A 16911-nucleotide genomic window follows, 5' to 3' on the forward strand; every position below is an offset into this window, starting at 1 on the left:
AAGTTTGAGAATACCTTTTTGAGAATCCTGGTCCTGATCCCTTGTGGTGATGGAACTATTCTCCCTATAACTCGAGTTATTTGAATAAAGCCCTTTTGAACCTGATACCACGGACTCAGCCTCTTGCTTCATGCATGATCATATTGATTTATAGAAATTCAGAAAGCGTAATAATTTATTTACGACAACCCTATAATGAGGACACTTTTGCCCCATTGGAGGGTGAGGGCAGGAGACCCCTTAGGTCTGAGTGCTAGAAAAATCATGCGACATAGGTGCACCACACAATTTCAAAACAAACAACAAACAATTCCACTCCAACCCACATAATTCCACACAACATACACTCACTCGACTCCATAACATAGCTAAAAGAATTTAACGTTGACGACGCCTATAGCTCTCGGATTACCACGGTTTATTGGATTTGCCAATGCTTGTATAACCTATCCTATCCTGCATTGCCCCCGACCTTGTAACCAATGCTCACTTGCTGTGCCCAATGTGTGACCCACTGATGCGGCGCCTGTTACGTCTCGGCCCTTGTCCAGTCTAGCCCGCCCCAACCCGTGTCCCCCTTGCCCCGCACACGCATAGCCAGACCACGCGCGCCCCCTTCCCCGCGTGGGCATTCCCACTTTTTTCAATCTCCCGCGCGCGCTTGCGTAGCGGTCCTCTTCCGCGAAGGGTGGAGAGAAACACGCCTGCATGGCTGGGCATACCAAGAGGGGAGGGGGGCTCCGACTAAAGTCGGTCCATATGAAGCCTAGGACAGGTAAGCATTCCATATTCCCACACCCATATCTCTTAATAGAATATATCAACCGCTTTCTGTCATGCAGCGGCAGCTGTCTTCACACTGACATCAGACAACTGTTCTCCAGTGACAGGAATCCCTCCTCCTATTTAGAGGTAAAATGGATTCTCCTTCTCCAACTTCTTATTTGAAGTGACAGAGAGAATGATACCACTATACAAAGAGCGCAGGGGGGGTTTAATTTTCTTTAGCTGTCTAACCTACTATCTCTCCCCTCTTTGGTGTTTGGCAGCGTAGCAACTGTCCACATAAAGAGTCACTGTGAGCCCACGACAAAGCTGCCCCTCACTGAGCTGTCCTCCAAATAGTTTGTACACCCCTGTACTATCCCCTTCACTTGGTCTCGACCGCTGTTTCCTTCACTCTCTCGCCGTTTAAGTTACTGGCTCAGAGAGTCAGTCTGTGAGTGGACCGCGCGCATGTGCTTTCGTTGTGTAGTGAGTTCGAACACACCCCCACTTCTCAAACCCCCTTGTGATTTGTTCCCTCGCAGCCGCCGTGAGCCGCCGACTTACCACCAGACGCAGAAGCCGGTATGAGGGCAGGGGCCGGGCCGGTACAGCCATGGAGACCGCGACGCTTAACGGTGGCCCCCGCGGGACAAAGAGCATCGGCGCCGCAGAGCGCAAGAAGCGGCGGGGCCCTGCCCTGCGCCTGCTGCAGCCCCTCGTGAACCCGCCGGAGCCCGAAGCCATGGAAACCGGCGTGAAGCAGCAGCGGATGCCCCCGACACCGACCTTCCTACCAGCGCCTTCCCGGCCCCGCTACACTCTACTGGCCGAGATCGGGCGAGGCAGCTACGGAGTGGTGTACGAGGCGCAGGCCCGACGCTCTGGGGCCCGTGTGGCAGTGAAACGCATCCGTTGCGACGCGCCCGAGAACGTGGAGCTGGCCCTCTCCGAGTTCTGGGCTCTAACCAGCCTCCGCCGACGGCACCAGAACGTTGTGCAGTTCGAGGAGTGTGTCCTGCAGCGCAGCGGCCTTGCCCAGCGCATGAGCCACGGCAACAAGAGCTCCGAGCTTTATCTGCGCCTGGTGGAGACGTCGCTGAAGGGTGAGAACCGCGGGGTATGGTGGACGGGGTGTGTGGGAAGTACTAGAGTTCGGGGATTTGAGGCCTGCACTGGTAGCTACAACTCTGACCTGCGGCCATTGTTGGAATTGACCTCCCAGAAGGCCCGGGCAGGTGATTTGGGAAAGCGGTTACTCTTGGAAGAGGGAGTAGGGTAACCGGTATGGGACTTGCTTGTTCCTAAGGCTGTGAGGCCTGCACGACCGTTCAGTGGATGCTTGAGGGTGTTGAAAGGTTACACTCATCAAACAGAAGTAGTCTCCATGCCAGGTCTTGCTGACTCGAGGCCTGCGTGCTAGGCGAAACCTTTGGAAGACAGACAAAGAGCCCCAGGCCTACAGTCACCACCACCAGGGGGGATGGTGCGAGACCCCCTGTAGGCATTTACTAGAACGCTCATTTATGGAGGGGGGGGGGAGGCTCCCGGAGGTTTGGGGAGCCCGGGCAATGACTGTGCCAGAGTACTGATATTCGAGATGTGCAGTGGCCTGTTCTGGTGCCACTTGTGTGGGGGTTCATCTCGCACCTTAGCTCGACCTCATTGTGTCGGTGTATCGTGGGGTGACGAGCGGTGGTACGGGGCCTGAGTCTGTGGCCTGCCATGGCCCAGCCACTGGAAGCTTTTACCCTGGACTGACATTGCAATTAGGGTGGTCGGTTGAAGGTTGCACAAGAGATAAGAACGCACTGCACTAAGAGGAAACACAACGATATTTGGGGGATGGAAAGACTATCTGGTGTGACACAAATGGTGAACGGGCGATTCAACAAAGCGTCCACCTGCGCAAATGTTTATCCATGCAACATGGCCAAAGAAGTACATACTGGTGCCGAGAGGTGCCTCAAACCTCACTCTTAGACACACAGCGGCTTAGAACACACGCTGTGGCATATGAGGTGACTATAGCTACCACGTTTTCCTGGTCCGTACGTGGTGAGCTGTTCAAGTAGTTTGTTTTCTTTGAATTCTGGGGCTTCTATTTCCATTTTTGTAATGGAATAAACAAGAATACAAGTCCCCAAATTTAAAGAAAAACAAGAACTAGTCACGCATGGGCCTGTGAAACGTGGCGAAGAACTGGGTGACGTAGGGAACAGAAAACTCTTTCTTCTGGAAAAAAAAGTGCTTCCGAATCGTAGACTTAAGAGGAACAAGTCCTTGAACAGCTGCACCTAGCAAAGTTCATCCTTGTTAGACAGCTCCGAATGGCTCCAAGGGAAGCTCCCCTCTAACTTCCAACTGTAAACCGCGCATATTGCAGCAAAGTATGTTGTTAAATTTATTAAGCGCGCGAATACCAGAAGGTGTCTTGGCGCTAGTAGTCCAAAATGGGCGAGGACCTCTATTTGTTAAACAGCCAGGTTTTAAGGGTTTTCTGAAGGCTGTCAGACAAGAGTTCTAATTGAGTGAGGGAGGCTATTCCAGAGCTTTGTAGCCCCTAATAAGAAACTCCTACCGCCCGAATTACCTTTATGGAATCTGGGAGTGGCATCAGTTTTGCACCTTCTGAGCGGAGATATCTGTTTGGGACATACCAGTGTAACGACCGGCTCAAGAACAGAGGACCGGTCCCATGAAGTGCCCTGTATGTGATGCAGAGGGCCTTAAAATAATGCTGCTTCTGACAGGGAGCCAGTGCAATTTCTGAAGATGCTTTCCAACCGATAGAAACTTGGGAAATCCTAGAAGAAGCCTGGCGGCAGCATTCTGAATCGTATGCAGCTTACATAGCTGCTTCTCGGGCATGCCAAGGTAGAGCCTGTTGCAGTAGTCCAGTTTGGCTAGAACTAACGATGTGACAGGTTTTCTTGCTGTCTACTGGTATGAAAGTTAAGATTTTCTTAATCACCTTTTGTAAGGAAAAGCTACACAAAGAGACAGAATTGACTTGTGCCTCAAAGTTAAGTTTCTTATCTACGATCACACCCAACTACTTACTGTGGGAGCTTGAATACGAGCTGCCCCCAACTCATCCATCCACCAAATCTGTGATCAGCTTGGGGAAAAGTTGCCATAGAGGACTATCAGTTTTTCCTGAGTTCAACTTCAGGCAGTGTGAGTTCATCCAAGAGCTGACTGCCAGCATACACTAGAAGACAAAAGAGGTACGGTGTTCCTGGGTGGCAAGTTGGCCACCTGGTGAGTACTCAAGAGTGGTGGGGAGGTGGGAAATACCTCCTTTTGGAACTAGGACCCTCACACACCCAGCAAGCTAGGTGTCATGCTTCATCATATGGGTCTGCTCCTCGTCGAGCCGGCGCTGCAATGCTCGACAGTCCCCCATAAAGGGTCTCTTTATCGGAGATCTTTTGTTCTTGCCGTATAGGTGCCGTGGGTGTGAGGGGCGTGGTAAGATATAGATGTGGTGTGTGGGTTAAAACAGGTAAGGGAATCCTCTATAATTTTATTTGGAGAGGTCACAACCTGATTAAAAAGTAAAAAGGAGGGCGACTATTTTGTTTTAATCTGACAAATTATGCTCTACCCCTTGGTGGTCAACATGTTTCTCGCCTATAAAGTGTCTCCAATAGATCAGTTGGCGATTCCTCAGGACCTAGTGACTAAATGAGTGACTAAATGAAAACTATCTACAGTGTGTGGTGTGGTTCTACATACCACTTCTTCTCTCGGTAGGATGCATGTAGAACCACACCACACTGTAGATAGTTAGTTTTCATTTAGTCACTCGGTCCTGAGGAATCGCCAACTGATCTATTAGAGACACTTTATAGGCGAGAAACATGTTGACCACTAAGGGGTAGCGTAATTTTTATCAGATTAAAACACAATAGACTCCCTCCTTTTTATTTTTTTAATCGGGTTGTGACCTCTCCAGAATAAAAATAATTGTAGAGGATTCCCTTACCTGTTTTAACCCACACACCACATCTACACCTTACCAGGCCCCTCACACCCACGGCACCTATACAGCAAGGAACAAAAGATCTCCGATAAAGAGCCCCTTTATGGGTGCCCGTCGAGCGTTGCAGCGCTGGCTCGACGAGGAGCAGACACATATGATGAAGCATGACACCTAGCTTGCTGGGTGTGTGAGGGTCCTAGTTCCGAAAGGAGGTATTTCCCACCTCCCCACCACTCTGAGTACTCACCAGGTGGCCAACTTGCCACCCAGGAACACCGTACCTATTGTCTTCTAGTTCTACCCAGGGCAAGTACGGTGGACCTTTATTAAGCCCTCATTGTCCCCCTTGTTTACTATGCCAGCATACACTCCCTAAATCTTTGGACTGGCAGTACACTGTTTTTTTTTAAAATAGACTAGACGATTTGTGTGTTGTCTGCATATCATGATAGTGCCCAGCCAAAGGATCTGATAAGTGCCGCTAGTTCTGACACACATATAGTAAAGAGTGGGGCTCAATGAGGAGCCCTGAGGAACCCCACATCAAAGGATGGGACGTCATAGCTACCCAAGTCAACCCATTGTGATCTCCCAGATAGAAAGGAAGAGACCAGTGTTGGAGCAGTATCTGTTATACTGATAGAATTCAGACGATTGAGTAGCAGATTGTGGTCAACCTCCAGTATAGCAAATTTGAGGACCCTACAAGTTTGCTGTACAAGTCCTAAATGTACAGCATGATTACAGAATACTGCACACACTGAGCGGGTAACAAATCAAACAAATGCTTGTAGTGAATCCTATGTGGAACACGCATCGCACAAGAGTTTTAGCACACAATACTGATGTGTGTGGGTACTTTCTCATTATCCACGTGGTTATAACTGCTTGTTGCACGTACACCTAAGGATGCTATCTAGTTGCACATTAGTTTGCTAATCTCACAATATCGAAGTGCAGTCGAGCCATGCAATTGATGGAAAAGCTTAGGAAGCCGTCCCACTGGGGCCCAGTCTATTATTTGCGTTGTATTACTACAGGGGGTCAAGGGCCTTTTGCTTTGGCATTGTTGTGCATTCTGCACACAAAGTAAAGGTGTATGGCGTTCATCATTCTGATTCTCTAAGATGCTCCATTTTTAGAAGAGCAATTAAGATTAAGTGATGTGTATGATCTGTGTCAAAAGAATACATTGACGGCGTTTTGTTGGCGATGTGTGTGATTTGCGATGTAAGGCATCTTTGGGGTATGTACCTATCAAAAGGATCCTGGTCTGGAATTAAATGCCTGATTGGGAAATGAATGCTGCAAGTGTTACGAAAGCCTTTGCTTGTCAAAGACCAGAACCTTGGGAATCCCAATGCAATCATTTTTTCCCTACTTTGAGAATGTTTTCTCCCATAGCTTTCATCCCATTCCATTAGTATTCTTGATCTCTTCAAATTAATTGCAGAGTCCAAGGAAAGCTTTCTGGATCTGTTCAGCCTCTCCTATGACTGGCTTGTACATCCGAGACTAACATTGTATTAGTAATGTTTGTTTAGATCTTCTAGCCTCACTAAGCTTCTTCCCAGCCTACTGTACTAGCTTGTCTTTCTATGGCTGGGCTGTCTGATACTTCAATGGATCAACGTGAATGTGGAAAAACGTAATCAAATTGGATTTCTACTTTGAGCCTTGTCCACTACCTTATTGTACACTTAACCTGGAGTACTTGCCCGAGCTTTTTTATTTCAGGTTTCTCTTTATTTCCCTTTTGTAATTGCTTTATTCAGCTCCGATTTATTCGTGTTGATGACACCTAGCTATGCATTCATCGTAAGTCAGTACAACCAACCACATTAAATGGACTATAGTTGGATGTCATCGAGCTTCCAATAGGAACTACAGCTAGAATTTTAACCATTGTTTAAGTCTATTATGGAGACGGCTAAAACAACTTTCTTCTGTGCCTTTCATATACCTTCCTGCTCTCTCAAGCTTCAATATGTCTTCGGTGATGTTTGTACATCAGCCCAGTAGCCTTCTTTCCTCTTAGCAGATGTTCATTCTTCTGCTGCACACTTATGCCTTTGTCCTCTTTTGTGATTTTTCTTGATATACATGCTTGAGCAGAGGTTTGTCCTCTTAAAACATCCTGTGTTGAGACGTGGCTGTGTTCAACCCAAACACATTTAGGAAAGCACTCGCATACATTCTTTCTTTACAAACAAATGGCTGAAAATCACCCAGTCAGGGCCCCAAAAGAGAAATCTAACCATGTGAATATTCCTCCCAAATGTTGTATTTGGGTGTAACTGTGATGGAAAGAACCTATTTCTGTCAGGGCAGCAGAGGTTTTTCATTACTTTAGTCTGACACATCCTTTGTAGTCGGCCATACACACAACTACATATATGCTCAATTGGTGGTGGAAATATCCATTTCTAGAATTATGGTCCCTTTACGTCGATGCAGTAAAATGGCTGCACTGACAATTTTCCACACTGCCCTTTCTGAGGCCCAGTACTTTCGTCATGTCTCATCTGCCATTGCTCTTGCATGCTACTGTAAAAGTGGCACTTTGCATGGGGCAAGTGGAACCTATGTGTAAAAGCAGACCGTGTCCTAATGTGCAGAGTAGGTGGGCTTAGTGGGCCCTTATCTGCCCTGCATCAATGTGGTTCTCGAGCATGCTTGGTTTTCTGACTTATTTCAGACTACACTAACTCGGCATTAATCGAGTATTACTACTTTGCGTACTGTAATGCTGTACTACCTATTCCTGTTATGCTATTTGGTCTACGTTTATGCAACAAATTGGGGCTCGGTTCCTCTATGGGATCCATCGTTCTGCAGAGTTTAAGCATGGGCATTAATGTGTTGCAAAGCATGCAGCTTCACTGCTGCATAGAACACTGTCCCTTTGAGATAGGGTTCAGAAAGTAATTTCCTGTGAATAAAATGGTTTCCTTTCAAGGTTGTTGTTCACTGAGCCCTGTTGAATGCCGAGTTGCTCAAACATCTGAGACAACTTTTAATGGAATGTTTTCTTTCCTTTCAGTCTCTGCTGCAGCCGTTTCCCCCCCCCCCTCTTGTAACATTCATTTATGATCTGCCTCCATGCACTTAATTTCAGAGCTGAAGTAGAGGAAGGATCATTTATTTCCTTTACCCAAAAATTTGTGGAGAGCCGGGAGTAACTACCTATACGCTCTTCAAAGCGTGTAGGATGAGTTGAAGGTCTGATTGAACTCTGTGCCTCGCCAGGTCAGTTTCTGATAACATTTAGTTAGCCTTGGTGTCTTTACCTAGTGCGATCAGCTGCACTTCCCTTGGTTGTTGTGATAACTTGCTTCAAAGCCCTTTGTTTAGAATGCACAAATGTCTGTCAATATTGATGTGTTTTGCTCTACATAGTTTACTGAACATTGTTCACGAGTACTCTTAAAGCTTTTCACTTTGTAGGTACATAAGATCACCGCACAAATGCTGTTGGTGTGTAATTTTTTTTATTGGAAAGCCTGAAACTGAGGGTTTTTTGGTTAGTAGAACGCATGCTGATGTGCAAATTTTCTTTGAACTTCGTCAGACAGCAGCAAAGCGTGTGGTAGTGGTGTCCATGTCATTCGTGCCTTTTAATAAAGACCAGAAATGTAGGACCATGGGGTAGGAGTGGTTCTTTAGGAGTACCATAAACAGGCTGATGGCTGACAATCCGTGGCTTGAGCCTGATTTAGACCAGCAACTTAGGCAAGTTGTGAATTATTTTTTTGCTCGCAGGTGACCACAGGGATGCAGAAAGTATGTTCTTGTCTACCCGCTTCAGAGTAGCGTGATGCCATAAGATTGCAGGAGGTTAGTTATAATCCGTGCTTGAGCTTGCTGCATCTCAGTTCGCGGCAGCGCAAACAATGCTGCGTAGTCTGAGGTATTGGCCAATGCCGTGCCTGCATTGTTTGTTGCTATGCCTCTGATGTTATGGGCAAGCATTGCTATTTGCCTACCAGATCTGGGCATGAACACGAGACCTTACGGGCAGATGCTCTGCTCACAGGGACGACCTATTTTCGAGTGGGTAAAAGGACCACTGGGACAGATGCTCGACTGACGCAAGTGACCTACTTCTGAGTGGGAAAGGAGGCTTGCTCATACTGATCAGCTGAGCGTTTTTTATTCAGCCTGTGGATTGGAATTTCACATTAGGAGGCTGTTAAAGAAACCATACATGGTGTTTCGGAGCACTTCTTTAACCGATCCGTACCACCAGGCTGTAGGGGGTTAATGAACCATTGAGGCAATGATGCAAAAAGGAGTGAAATTACTCTGGATCTGCAAAGGCGAGACAATTTCTGAGTTTCCGCAAGGAAAATACGTAGGGCACTGAAACTCGTGCTGCTATGTATAATAAAGACATGCTAAGAGAACTCTGCATGTCACAGGTAGCATTGAGACCTTTCACCAAACCAGATGAGAATTTCTCGTTACTACATATCACATTGTATTTTAATTCTTTTTAATGCACTATTTTAAAAGAAGACTTTAAAAAGATCAGTTTTTCCAAAATCACTTTGAACGTCATTCCACTGAATCCAGGATTAACCCATCAAAGGTCCAGTCCACTTCCGCCCATTTTTGTGTGCCCTTCTTTACAGTCTACTTGATTTTTTTTTTTTTTTTTGTGATTTTTATTTTTTTATTTTCCTGGTATTACAAATAACTACTTGAATCTTATTTCTAGAGGTTGTCAAAGAATAGATTAGTCTTGAATAGAAGTCCAATTAGATGGAAATGTCTTTCGTTGAAGTGATGGTGTTTAATTTACTGCCAGACGAAAAACAGGAGTCTGTTATCTTGCAAAGGGCAAACACGTGTTCCATGGCGTACTTCTGCTTCCTCAGGGCTCTCTTGCATCTAATTGCAACCAAGCCTCGCTTTATTGTTTAGCACATTCCCACCTTTACACCATCAACAGTGTAGTATATTATGGACAAATATGGAAACTTCTTAATTCGATCCACAACGTATGTTAAATAGGTATCTGCAGACAACCCCCAGAACTACCGTTTATGGTACTTTCTACCACAATACCATACATTACAACTTACACTTATTCACTCCCCCACCACCAAATACTGTTGATACACACAATTCCCATAATCAATTTTATTCTTTAGGCTGACATACTCATAAAAATGAGAGCCAACGTATAATTCCATCTGGTAAGACTGAATTAGTCATATTGCCATTTTAACCATAATAAGGGCTCTATCAAAGACATTCCTTATCACTTTAATATGGCTATTTTTGTGAACCTGCACAGCGTATAACAATCTATTTAGGCTTCTCAGTTCTTAGGCAATGCGACTGTGATTGGTGGCATTGCTCCACTCCTGACAGTAAATATTACTGTTAATCGTTAATGTAAAGGTCCTACCTGAAAAAAGATCCTAATGTATTTGATCAATTGGAATCTACTAAAGTGCCTAATGGGAATCTGATATTGATCTTAATCCTGACAAACCTGCCTTGAATACCTGCCTTGAATACCATCTTATCACTCTTCAACCTAAGGAGCTTAGTTATCAGTTTTAAGTGCTTTATTTGAACTCTTTAGTAACTTTTACAACTATTCTTACCAACGGTGTCCAAACGAATTAGATAACATTCAATACAATTCGGAAATGTTTCATAATATCAAATTATATACATATGTTCACACACCTAAGCAAACGTATCCCTTTCATAGCTGATACTGTCTTTTTTTTAATGTCACATTCATGTAAGTAAATGTTATAAAAAAAACAAGATACTTTCACAGTGAACTCGCAAGAGTTTACACCAAACCTTTCACTTTAACTTCCAACTTTTCCTGCTCACCTATCGCATCAAAAGCTGTTCCTGTAACAGTGCACCAAACCTTAACTGCCCGGATCTTCCCCTTTATATACTGCAAGCTCCTGTGTTGGCGTATGACACCATTCCCACTGCACTCCAATATCCAAAGAATTCCAAATTCCATGAATGCTCATCGGTCCATTTCTCCTACACTGATGGTAATTTTCAACCTCGAAAGAAACTTTTATTGTTCTACAGAGACCTCACGGTACAGAGATCCTCCTCTGTTTTACATTGACCTACACAATATCCTTGTTGAGGAAGCTCTTTAAACATCGTGGTACAGTTTGAGTTTAAAAAAAAAAAAAATTATACCACATACATTCCAAAATAGACATTTAATTTATTGGGGGGGGTGCGCCCCCCGTGTACTGAACCTCTCGTATCGTCTGTATGATAGGGCTCCGTGTCGTATCTCCAAGGCATGTACTACTGTTGCGAAAACTATACATGTTATTTATGGTAGCATCCACTGTATCCTAATGGTGGTCAAATACTTCCTAATAACACCTTAAAGCAACATAAATATGAATTTTTCCCATGTTGCCAAGAACATATATAAACCATATTCAAGATGCATATTTAAACATTAAGTGGTCCCATAGTCCGGTAATCTTTAAACTAAATACATTGCAGCTAGTATCCGTGGAAATCAAACCCATATACTGATCATAATTTCCAAACCTCTACTTTATAGGCATCCACAACATAATCTCTCACTATTTATTATGGGGAAAACTCCCCAGTCAGATATTTCTTATAATAACAATTGTATTACTGTGATAAGCTAGATATTTTCGATGTCACATGTGTAATTTTGAACTAATCTTGAAAGAGTATTGTTGATTACGTAGCTGCATTGGTATATTTTGAGTTATGACTACATTTGTTTTCTGCAGACTTATCTTAAATATCATACAGACCCTAAGCAAAATGTTGACTGGGATCAAACTCTGACCCTCCGCCATTCTCCTCTACTCACTTGTTCTTCTGTACCACCTGGTGCCAGGTAGCAACAGGTCCATGTATTTATGCTAATTTCGTGTATCTCAGTCTTCAATCCTAAGGGCCATATTATCCTGATACACTATCCTAATCGCCCTTACAATGAAAGTAGTCTAGTATATAGTTGTCTGAGCCACTTTCAACCATACAGTGTATTAATCTAGTGTATTAATCTCCAATTCTCAATCTATGCTTGTGATCTCCTCTAGGATTCATTTTAATATGGTTGATACTCAAAAAAATAAATATTACTACTTTCATCTAACCTGTATTTTGCTTCAAGGTGTGTGTAAACTGGGCATTTCTCATCTCAATTCCTGATTGCGTTCATAAGCGTACTCCACGTCTCCTTAAGGGGTTGTTTTGTTCTTCCTACATGTTGTGGTCCACTCCTTCATATGATCAAATAAACACAATGTAGTCTTGCAGTTTATATAATGTTACATTGTTTTCCTTCACTGTATCCAGTAGAAGTCTTTGGTTTTGTCTAACACATTTTCAGTAGATGCAGCTTCCACATTTATAGCCTCCCATAATATCTGATTGATGGTGCATTAAGAATTGACATAAAATGATTTCATGTAGTATAGGGTGTCTCAAGAGAAAGGCTCCTAGTTTGGTGATATGTATATTCGCCATATTGGTTACATGGCCTAATGGGTTTGAGCAAGTGCAGCGTCGTAAAACCAGAGCAACTGTTTGTTTTGGCAGCATGTGACCTTATCTACCAATATGATTATGACCTCTTTAGTTGTGGTGAAATACCACTTACTGCATGGGCCTGTGAAGTTTGAGACTTTGCATGACTGTCAACTAATGTAGTAGTTTCAGTTGCCATTGTAATGTTGCAGGCCATGGCCTTGAGGGCGGAGGCTGTGAATAATGCATGCAGTGGACTACACGTTCACCATCATTCCAACAGTCCTCATGAAGTTGAACTTAGCTTAGCAGAAGCCACTGAGCCGCTACCTTTGATGTTGATAAAGTCTGTCAAACCATCAAGCCTACAATTGGTATATCTGCAGGTTGATTGATTTCATTGATTCAGATCATGCTTCGTGAAATACGTTTCATAAAGTATTAGATTTGGGGGTCTCTAGTTGGCATAGGTAGGTACCTGTGACAAATGGGGACCCGTGCTTCTAGTCAGGGTAAGGGGGTACACTCCTAAAATAACCCCTGCTCACCCCCATGGTAGCTTGGCACAAGCAGACTGGCTTATCTCAGAGGCAGTGTGTAAAGCATTTGTGAACACCTACAGTAATCAAGTGACAACACTACAGATGGACACGACACGTTTTATATAAAAAATAAGTATTCTTTATATAGACGCATCACAAGACCACAAACACAAATCCACAATACTGTTACTCTAATATGGTGGAATTTAGCTTAGTTCTCTTAAGATGGTAAATGCGACACGGAGTTCAATGTACCTTAAGATGCGACACGCAGGGCAATGAAAGTGTTGCAAGGACGGTGATGAGTTGAAGATCCGGTGCAAAGAAACAAATATGGCTTTTTCTTCCTGATACGGCGGCGCCTGATCCGACGACGATCCTCTTCTCTGGCGATGCGAGTTGCTTCCACAACGATGCGAGGTGCGACATGCCCTGCGACGCGCTTCCCGGAGATGCGGTGGCACCTGATGTGACGTCAATCCTCTTCTCCGGCGATGAGCCACGACAGGCCCTGCGACACGCTTCCCGGAGATGCAGAGGAGCCTGATGCGACGTTGATCCTCTTCACCGACTATGCGAGACGCTTCGGTGGACCTGCAATGACGATTCTTCTGCGACACGCTTCCTGGTGATGCGGTGTCTCCGACGTCGATCCTCTTCTCCGGCGCGGATGTTCGGCGACACACTTCCTGTTCTTGAGTCGCACTTCCAGCTCCTTGCGACACGCAAGTCCTCCTAGTCCAGCACAACTGCAGGCACTTCAAAAGAACTCTTGAGGAGCTGGTGGGTGAAGTCTGTTGGCCCTGAGACTTCAGCAGGCGGCAAGCTATTTTCCAAGCCCTTGGAGATCCTTCATAAGTTGAATAAAAGTGCACACAAAGTCCTTTCTTGGGCAGTCGGGCAACCACTGCAGGCCAATCCCCCAAGCAGCACTTCAGCTTAGGGATATTCTCTCCTCAGTTTCTTCTGGTTCCACTCCTCAGCAAAGGTTTCTTCTCGTTTCCCAAAGTGATCTAAAGTTCTTGGGTTTGGGTCCCAATATTTATACCCAGTTTCTCTTTGTTTCACTGAAGGCAGAGAGGCCTTTGCCTAGTCCAAACCAGTTCTGGTCAGTCCTGGAGCACTTTGTTGAAAAGACTCCTTCTTTCCTTCCTTTCAGAGGGCAGGGCAGAGACATCAGACGTACCACAGGAGGTGGAGCCAGCATTGTGGAGGGAAGGCACAGTCCTAGCCATGTCCCAGGTGCAACTCTTCCCACCCGTCTAGATGCAGATCTCTCTATTCAGCCCTGTGATGGCTGGAATTTCCCCAGCCCCTGTCACTCAAACTCCAGACAAGGAATACACAGCCTAGCAGAGGCAGGTTTGGAAGGTTAGACAAGAAAATAACCTACTTTCTAAAAGTGGTATTTTCAAACAAAACGTTAAAACCAACTTCACTAAAAGATGTATTTTATCGTTCTGAGTTCAGGCATACTAAACTCAAATTTCTACCATGTTCCCGGAGTCAGTTAGGATTATAAGATGTAATAATCAAACTGCCCATTCTGGCCTATGTAGAACAGGTAGCCTTGCTATAGTGAAACGAAAATGGCTCTAATTCACTATTAGAACATGCCACACACACCAGGGCTTGTCCTACTTTATACTTGCAATGCACCCTGCCCTTGGGCCTACCATAGGGGTGTCTGATATGAAGAAATGGGAAGGTTTAGGGAGTGGCAAGTGGGTGCACTTGCCCAGTCAGCATGACAGTACCAGACTGCACGCAGGCTCTGCAATGGCAGGCCTTAAACACACTTTTACAGACTGCTTCTGTGGGTGGCACAACCAGTGCGGCAAGCCCACCAGCAGCATTTGGATTTACAAGGCCTGGGCACTCCTGGTGCACTGTACTAGGGTCTGACAAGTAAACCAGATTAGCCAATCATGGAATCACTAATTCATACACCAATTTACCATAGGGAGCACTTGCACCAACACCAGCAAAAACACATGAGGCACAGCAAAAAAATTGAAGGGAAACCCACGCCAAGGTGCCAGGTCTAACAATTAGTTTATGCTTTTATTGGATATTGCTGTAGGTGAACTGCCTGCACGCTTTTATCTAATCTACATAGATTAACCACTTGCTTGTAAAAATTACTCCAAAATAATGCTATGAATGCTTCGGCTGAACTAGTGAAGCTTAATTATTCACTGAAGAGAAATAAAAAAAAAAAACACAGCGGAGCTACTTGGGAAACTATCCAAAAACGAGTGTTTGTTACAGACACCCTTGCTGTTATGGTGACAGGCAAGCTGTGCTCAGTTTTCCACTTAGTAATGCAGGACTGTGTGCTTCAGACATGACAAAGTCTGGAGGGATTTGGGTGCGTGAGGCGTCCTGTAGTCCAGACCACTACTGGCACTCCACGCTTCTGACGGCAGTGAAGTGAAGCTTCAGTATTGTACCTGCAGCCCTGTGCATTAACCCCGTGATGCCACCCAGACTACCTCGCCCCCACCTCCCCGAGTGGGATATCGCTTTGACACAGGGCTATAGACAGATTAGGCTCACCGCTATAGACCCTTTCTTGGATTTTATTCTTTATTCTTCCTTTCCTATCCTCTCTTTCTATCACCCTCTACCTAATTTCCCTGGAAGTCAATGCAGAAGGGTTTTGATAAACCTGTATACCAAAGTACCTGTATTTACTGCAACACAACTAAGTTTGGCTAAACCTCTTAACTGAAATTCCAATGTACTTGCTTATAAAATTAATAAAATACTTTGAAATGGTAAAAAATGAGGCCAGGTGTGGTGCTACTGCCGATCATTCATAAAGCCTCCTCAATATTTTAACTCCAAGCAAAAATGTTAATCCTTACAATTTCCTGCCCTCAGCTCATAAATGCTAGTGTCTGAATTTGCCCGAGGAATGAGATCCTAAAGATTTAAATGGACGCATTTTTGAAGGATGCTCAAAACCTGTTTGTCCACTGACGAGCTTTGAAATGAGCAGGTGGCTGCATGCACATTTCTGGAGGGAATTTAAAGAAACCGGCAGTGCTCAAGTGGCAGGCACATGTTACATTTGTAGAAAGGGCATTCTACCCAGATAGTTAAATTGCACATTTAATTACATCCCTATTTCACCTCCGCCCACTGTCGGTCTCATGAGAATTCCTTAATATCAGATGTGGTGGCCACCTGCCTATGGCAGTGCTGTGGAACAATTACTATTTTACTCTCCATATAGCATGGAATCATTCATAAGCACATCTGTAGAAAAGTTGGCTCTTAATTACCGGTTTATTTTGAGTTCTCCCTAAGGGTTCTGATTGTTTTCTACTCTGCCTCCCCTAACAAGTTTCCTACGGGGAAGCTTGCACTTCTCCTTGAAGACACAATCTAAATTTGTGTACACCCAACAAATTTGTTTCAAGGTTGAAGGTCTGGATCTTCAAAGAACTGTACAGCCCAATAAAGCATCCTGGGCAGTCCAGAATTCTGGGTATTATTCTTGTGCGGAATCCTGTTCGCAGGAGGCCATAATGCTCATCTGGGTATGCTTTCATATTTCTCAGGGTATTTTATTGTAGTTCATGTCCAAGATCTCTGCCATCACTAGAAACCAGTCTACATGGTAAATCGTTAAATGGTCTACTGGTTCAAATAGTCTAAAGCTAATCTTATAGGGCCTTACAAATCCTGGATTTGCCACAATAGGACCCAAGAGAAACGGTTGTATACGACTATCTAAACCTCGCTTTAACTACCTTTTTAAGGCAGAGGATCTATGGGCCTTAACCCTTGCACAACCAGCTTTCCGCAGTCCTAAGTTAAACCAGGTACAAGGTCTCATCCCTCATGGACAAAGCTGTGTTGCACAAGAAATCTTGTGCGTGGATAAAATAAGTTCATATGGCCTCCTCCAATCTCATTCATACTTTGGGGGGGGGGGGTTTGTCATAAAGTCCAAGCTTAACTTGTTAAATCTGCGGCTACACTTTTTTTTTTTTTTTTTTCCCCAAACTCTTTAACTCTCTTGTTTGGGGGAAATCTTCTGCTGGGATCTCATGTCAGCTTTGTAATTATCTCAAATAAGTCATT

The 16911-nt window shown here is 44.5% G+C and overlaps 1 protein-coding gene across 2 annotated transcripts in view; it reads left to right on the forward strand.

The window, feature by feature from the left end:
• Positions 1–1204: 1204 nt before the first annotated feature.
• Positions 1205–16911, forward strand: part of STK35 (serine/threonine kinase 35) — a 53499-nt gene continuing 37792 nt past the window's right edge. For both annotated transcript variants that reach the window (XM_085619586.1, XM_085619587.1), the window contains exon 1: positions 1205–1871. In XM_085619586.1, coding sequence (XP_085475712.1) covers positions 1382–1871 — 490 coding nt within the window. In that variant the 5' untranslated portion in view covers positions 1205–1381. The remainder of the gene's footprint in view (positions 1872–16911) is intronic.

This window comes from Triturus cristatus, chromosome 7 (genome assembly GCF_964204655.1).
Source record: "Triturus cristatus chromosome 7, aTriCri1.1, whole genome shotgun sequence".
Lineage (NCBI taxonomy): Eukaryota > Metazoa > Chordata > Amphibia > Caudata > Salamandridae > Triturus > Triturus cristatus.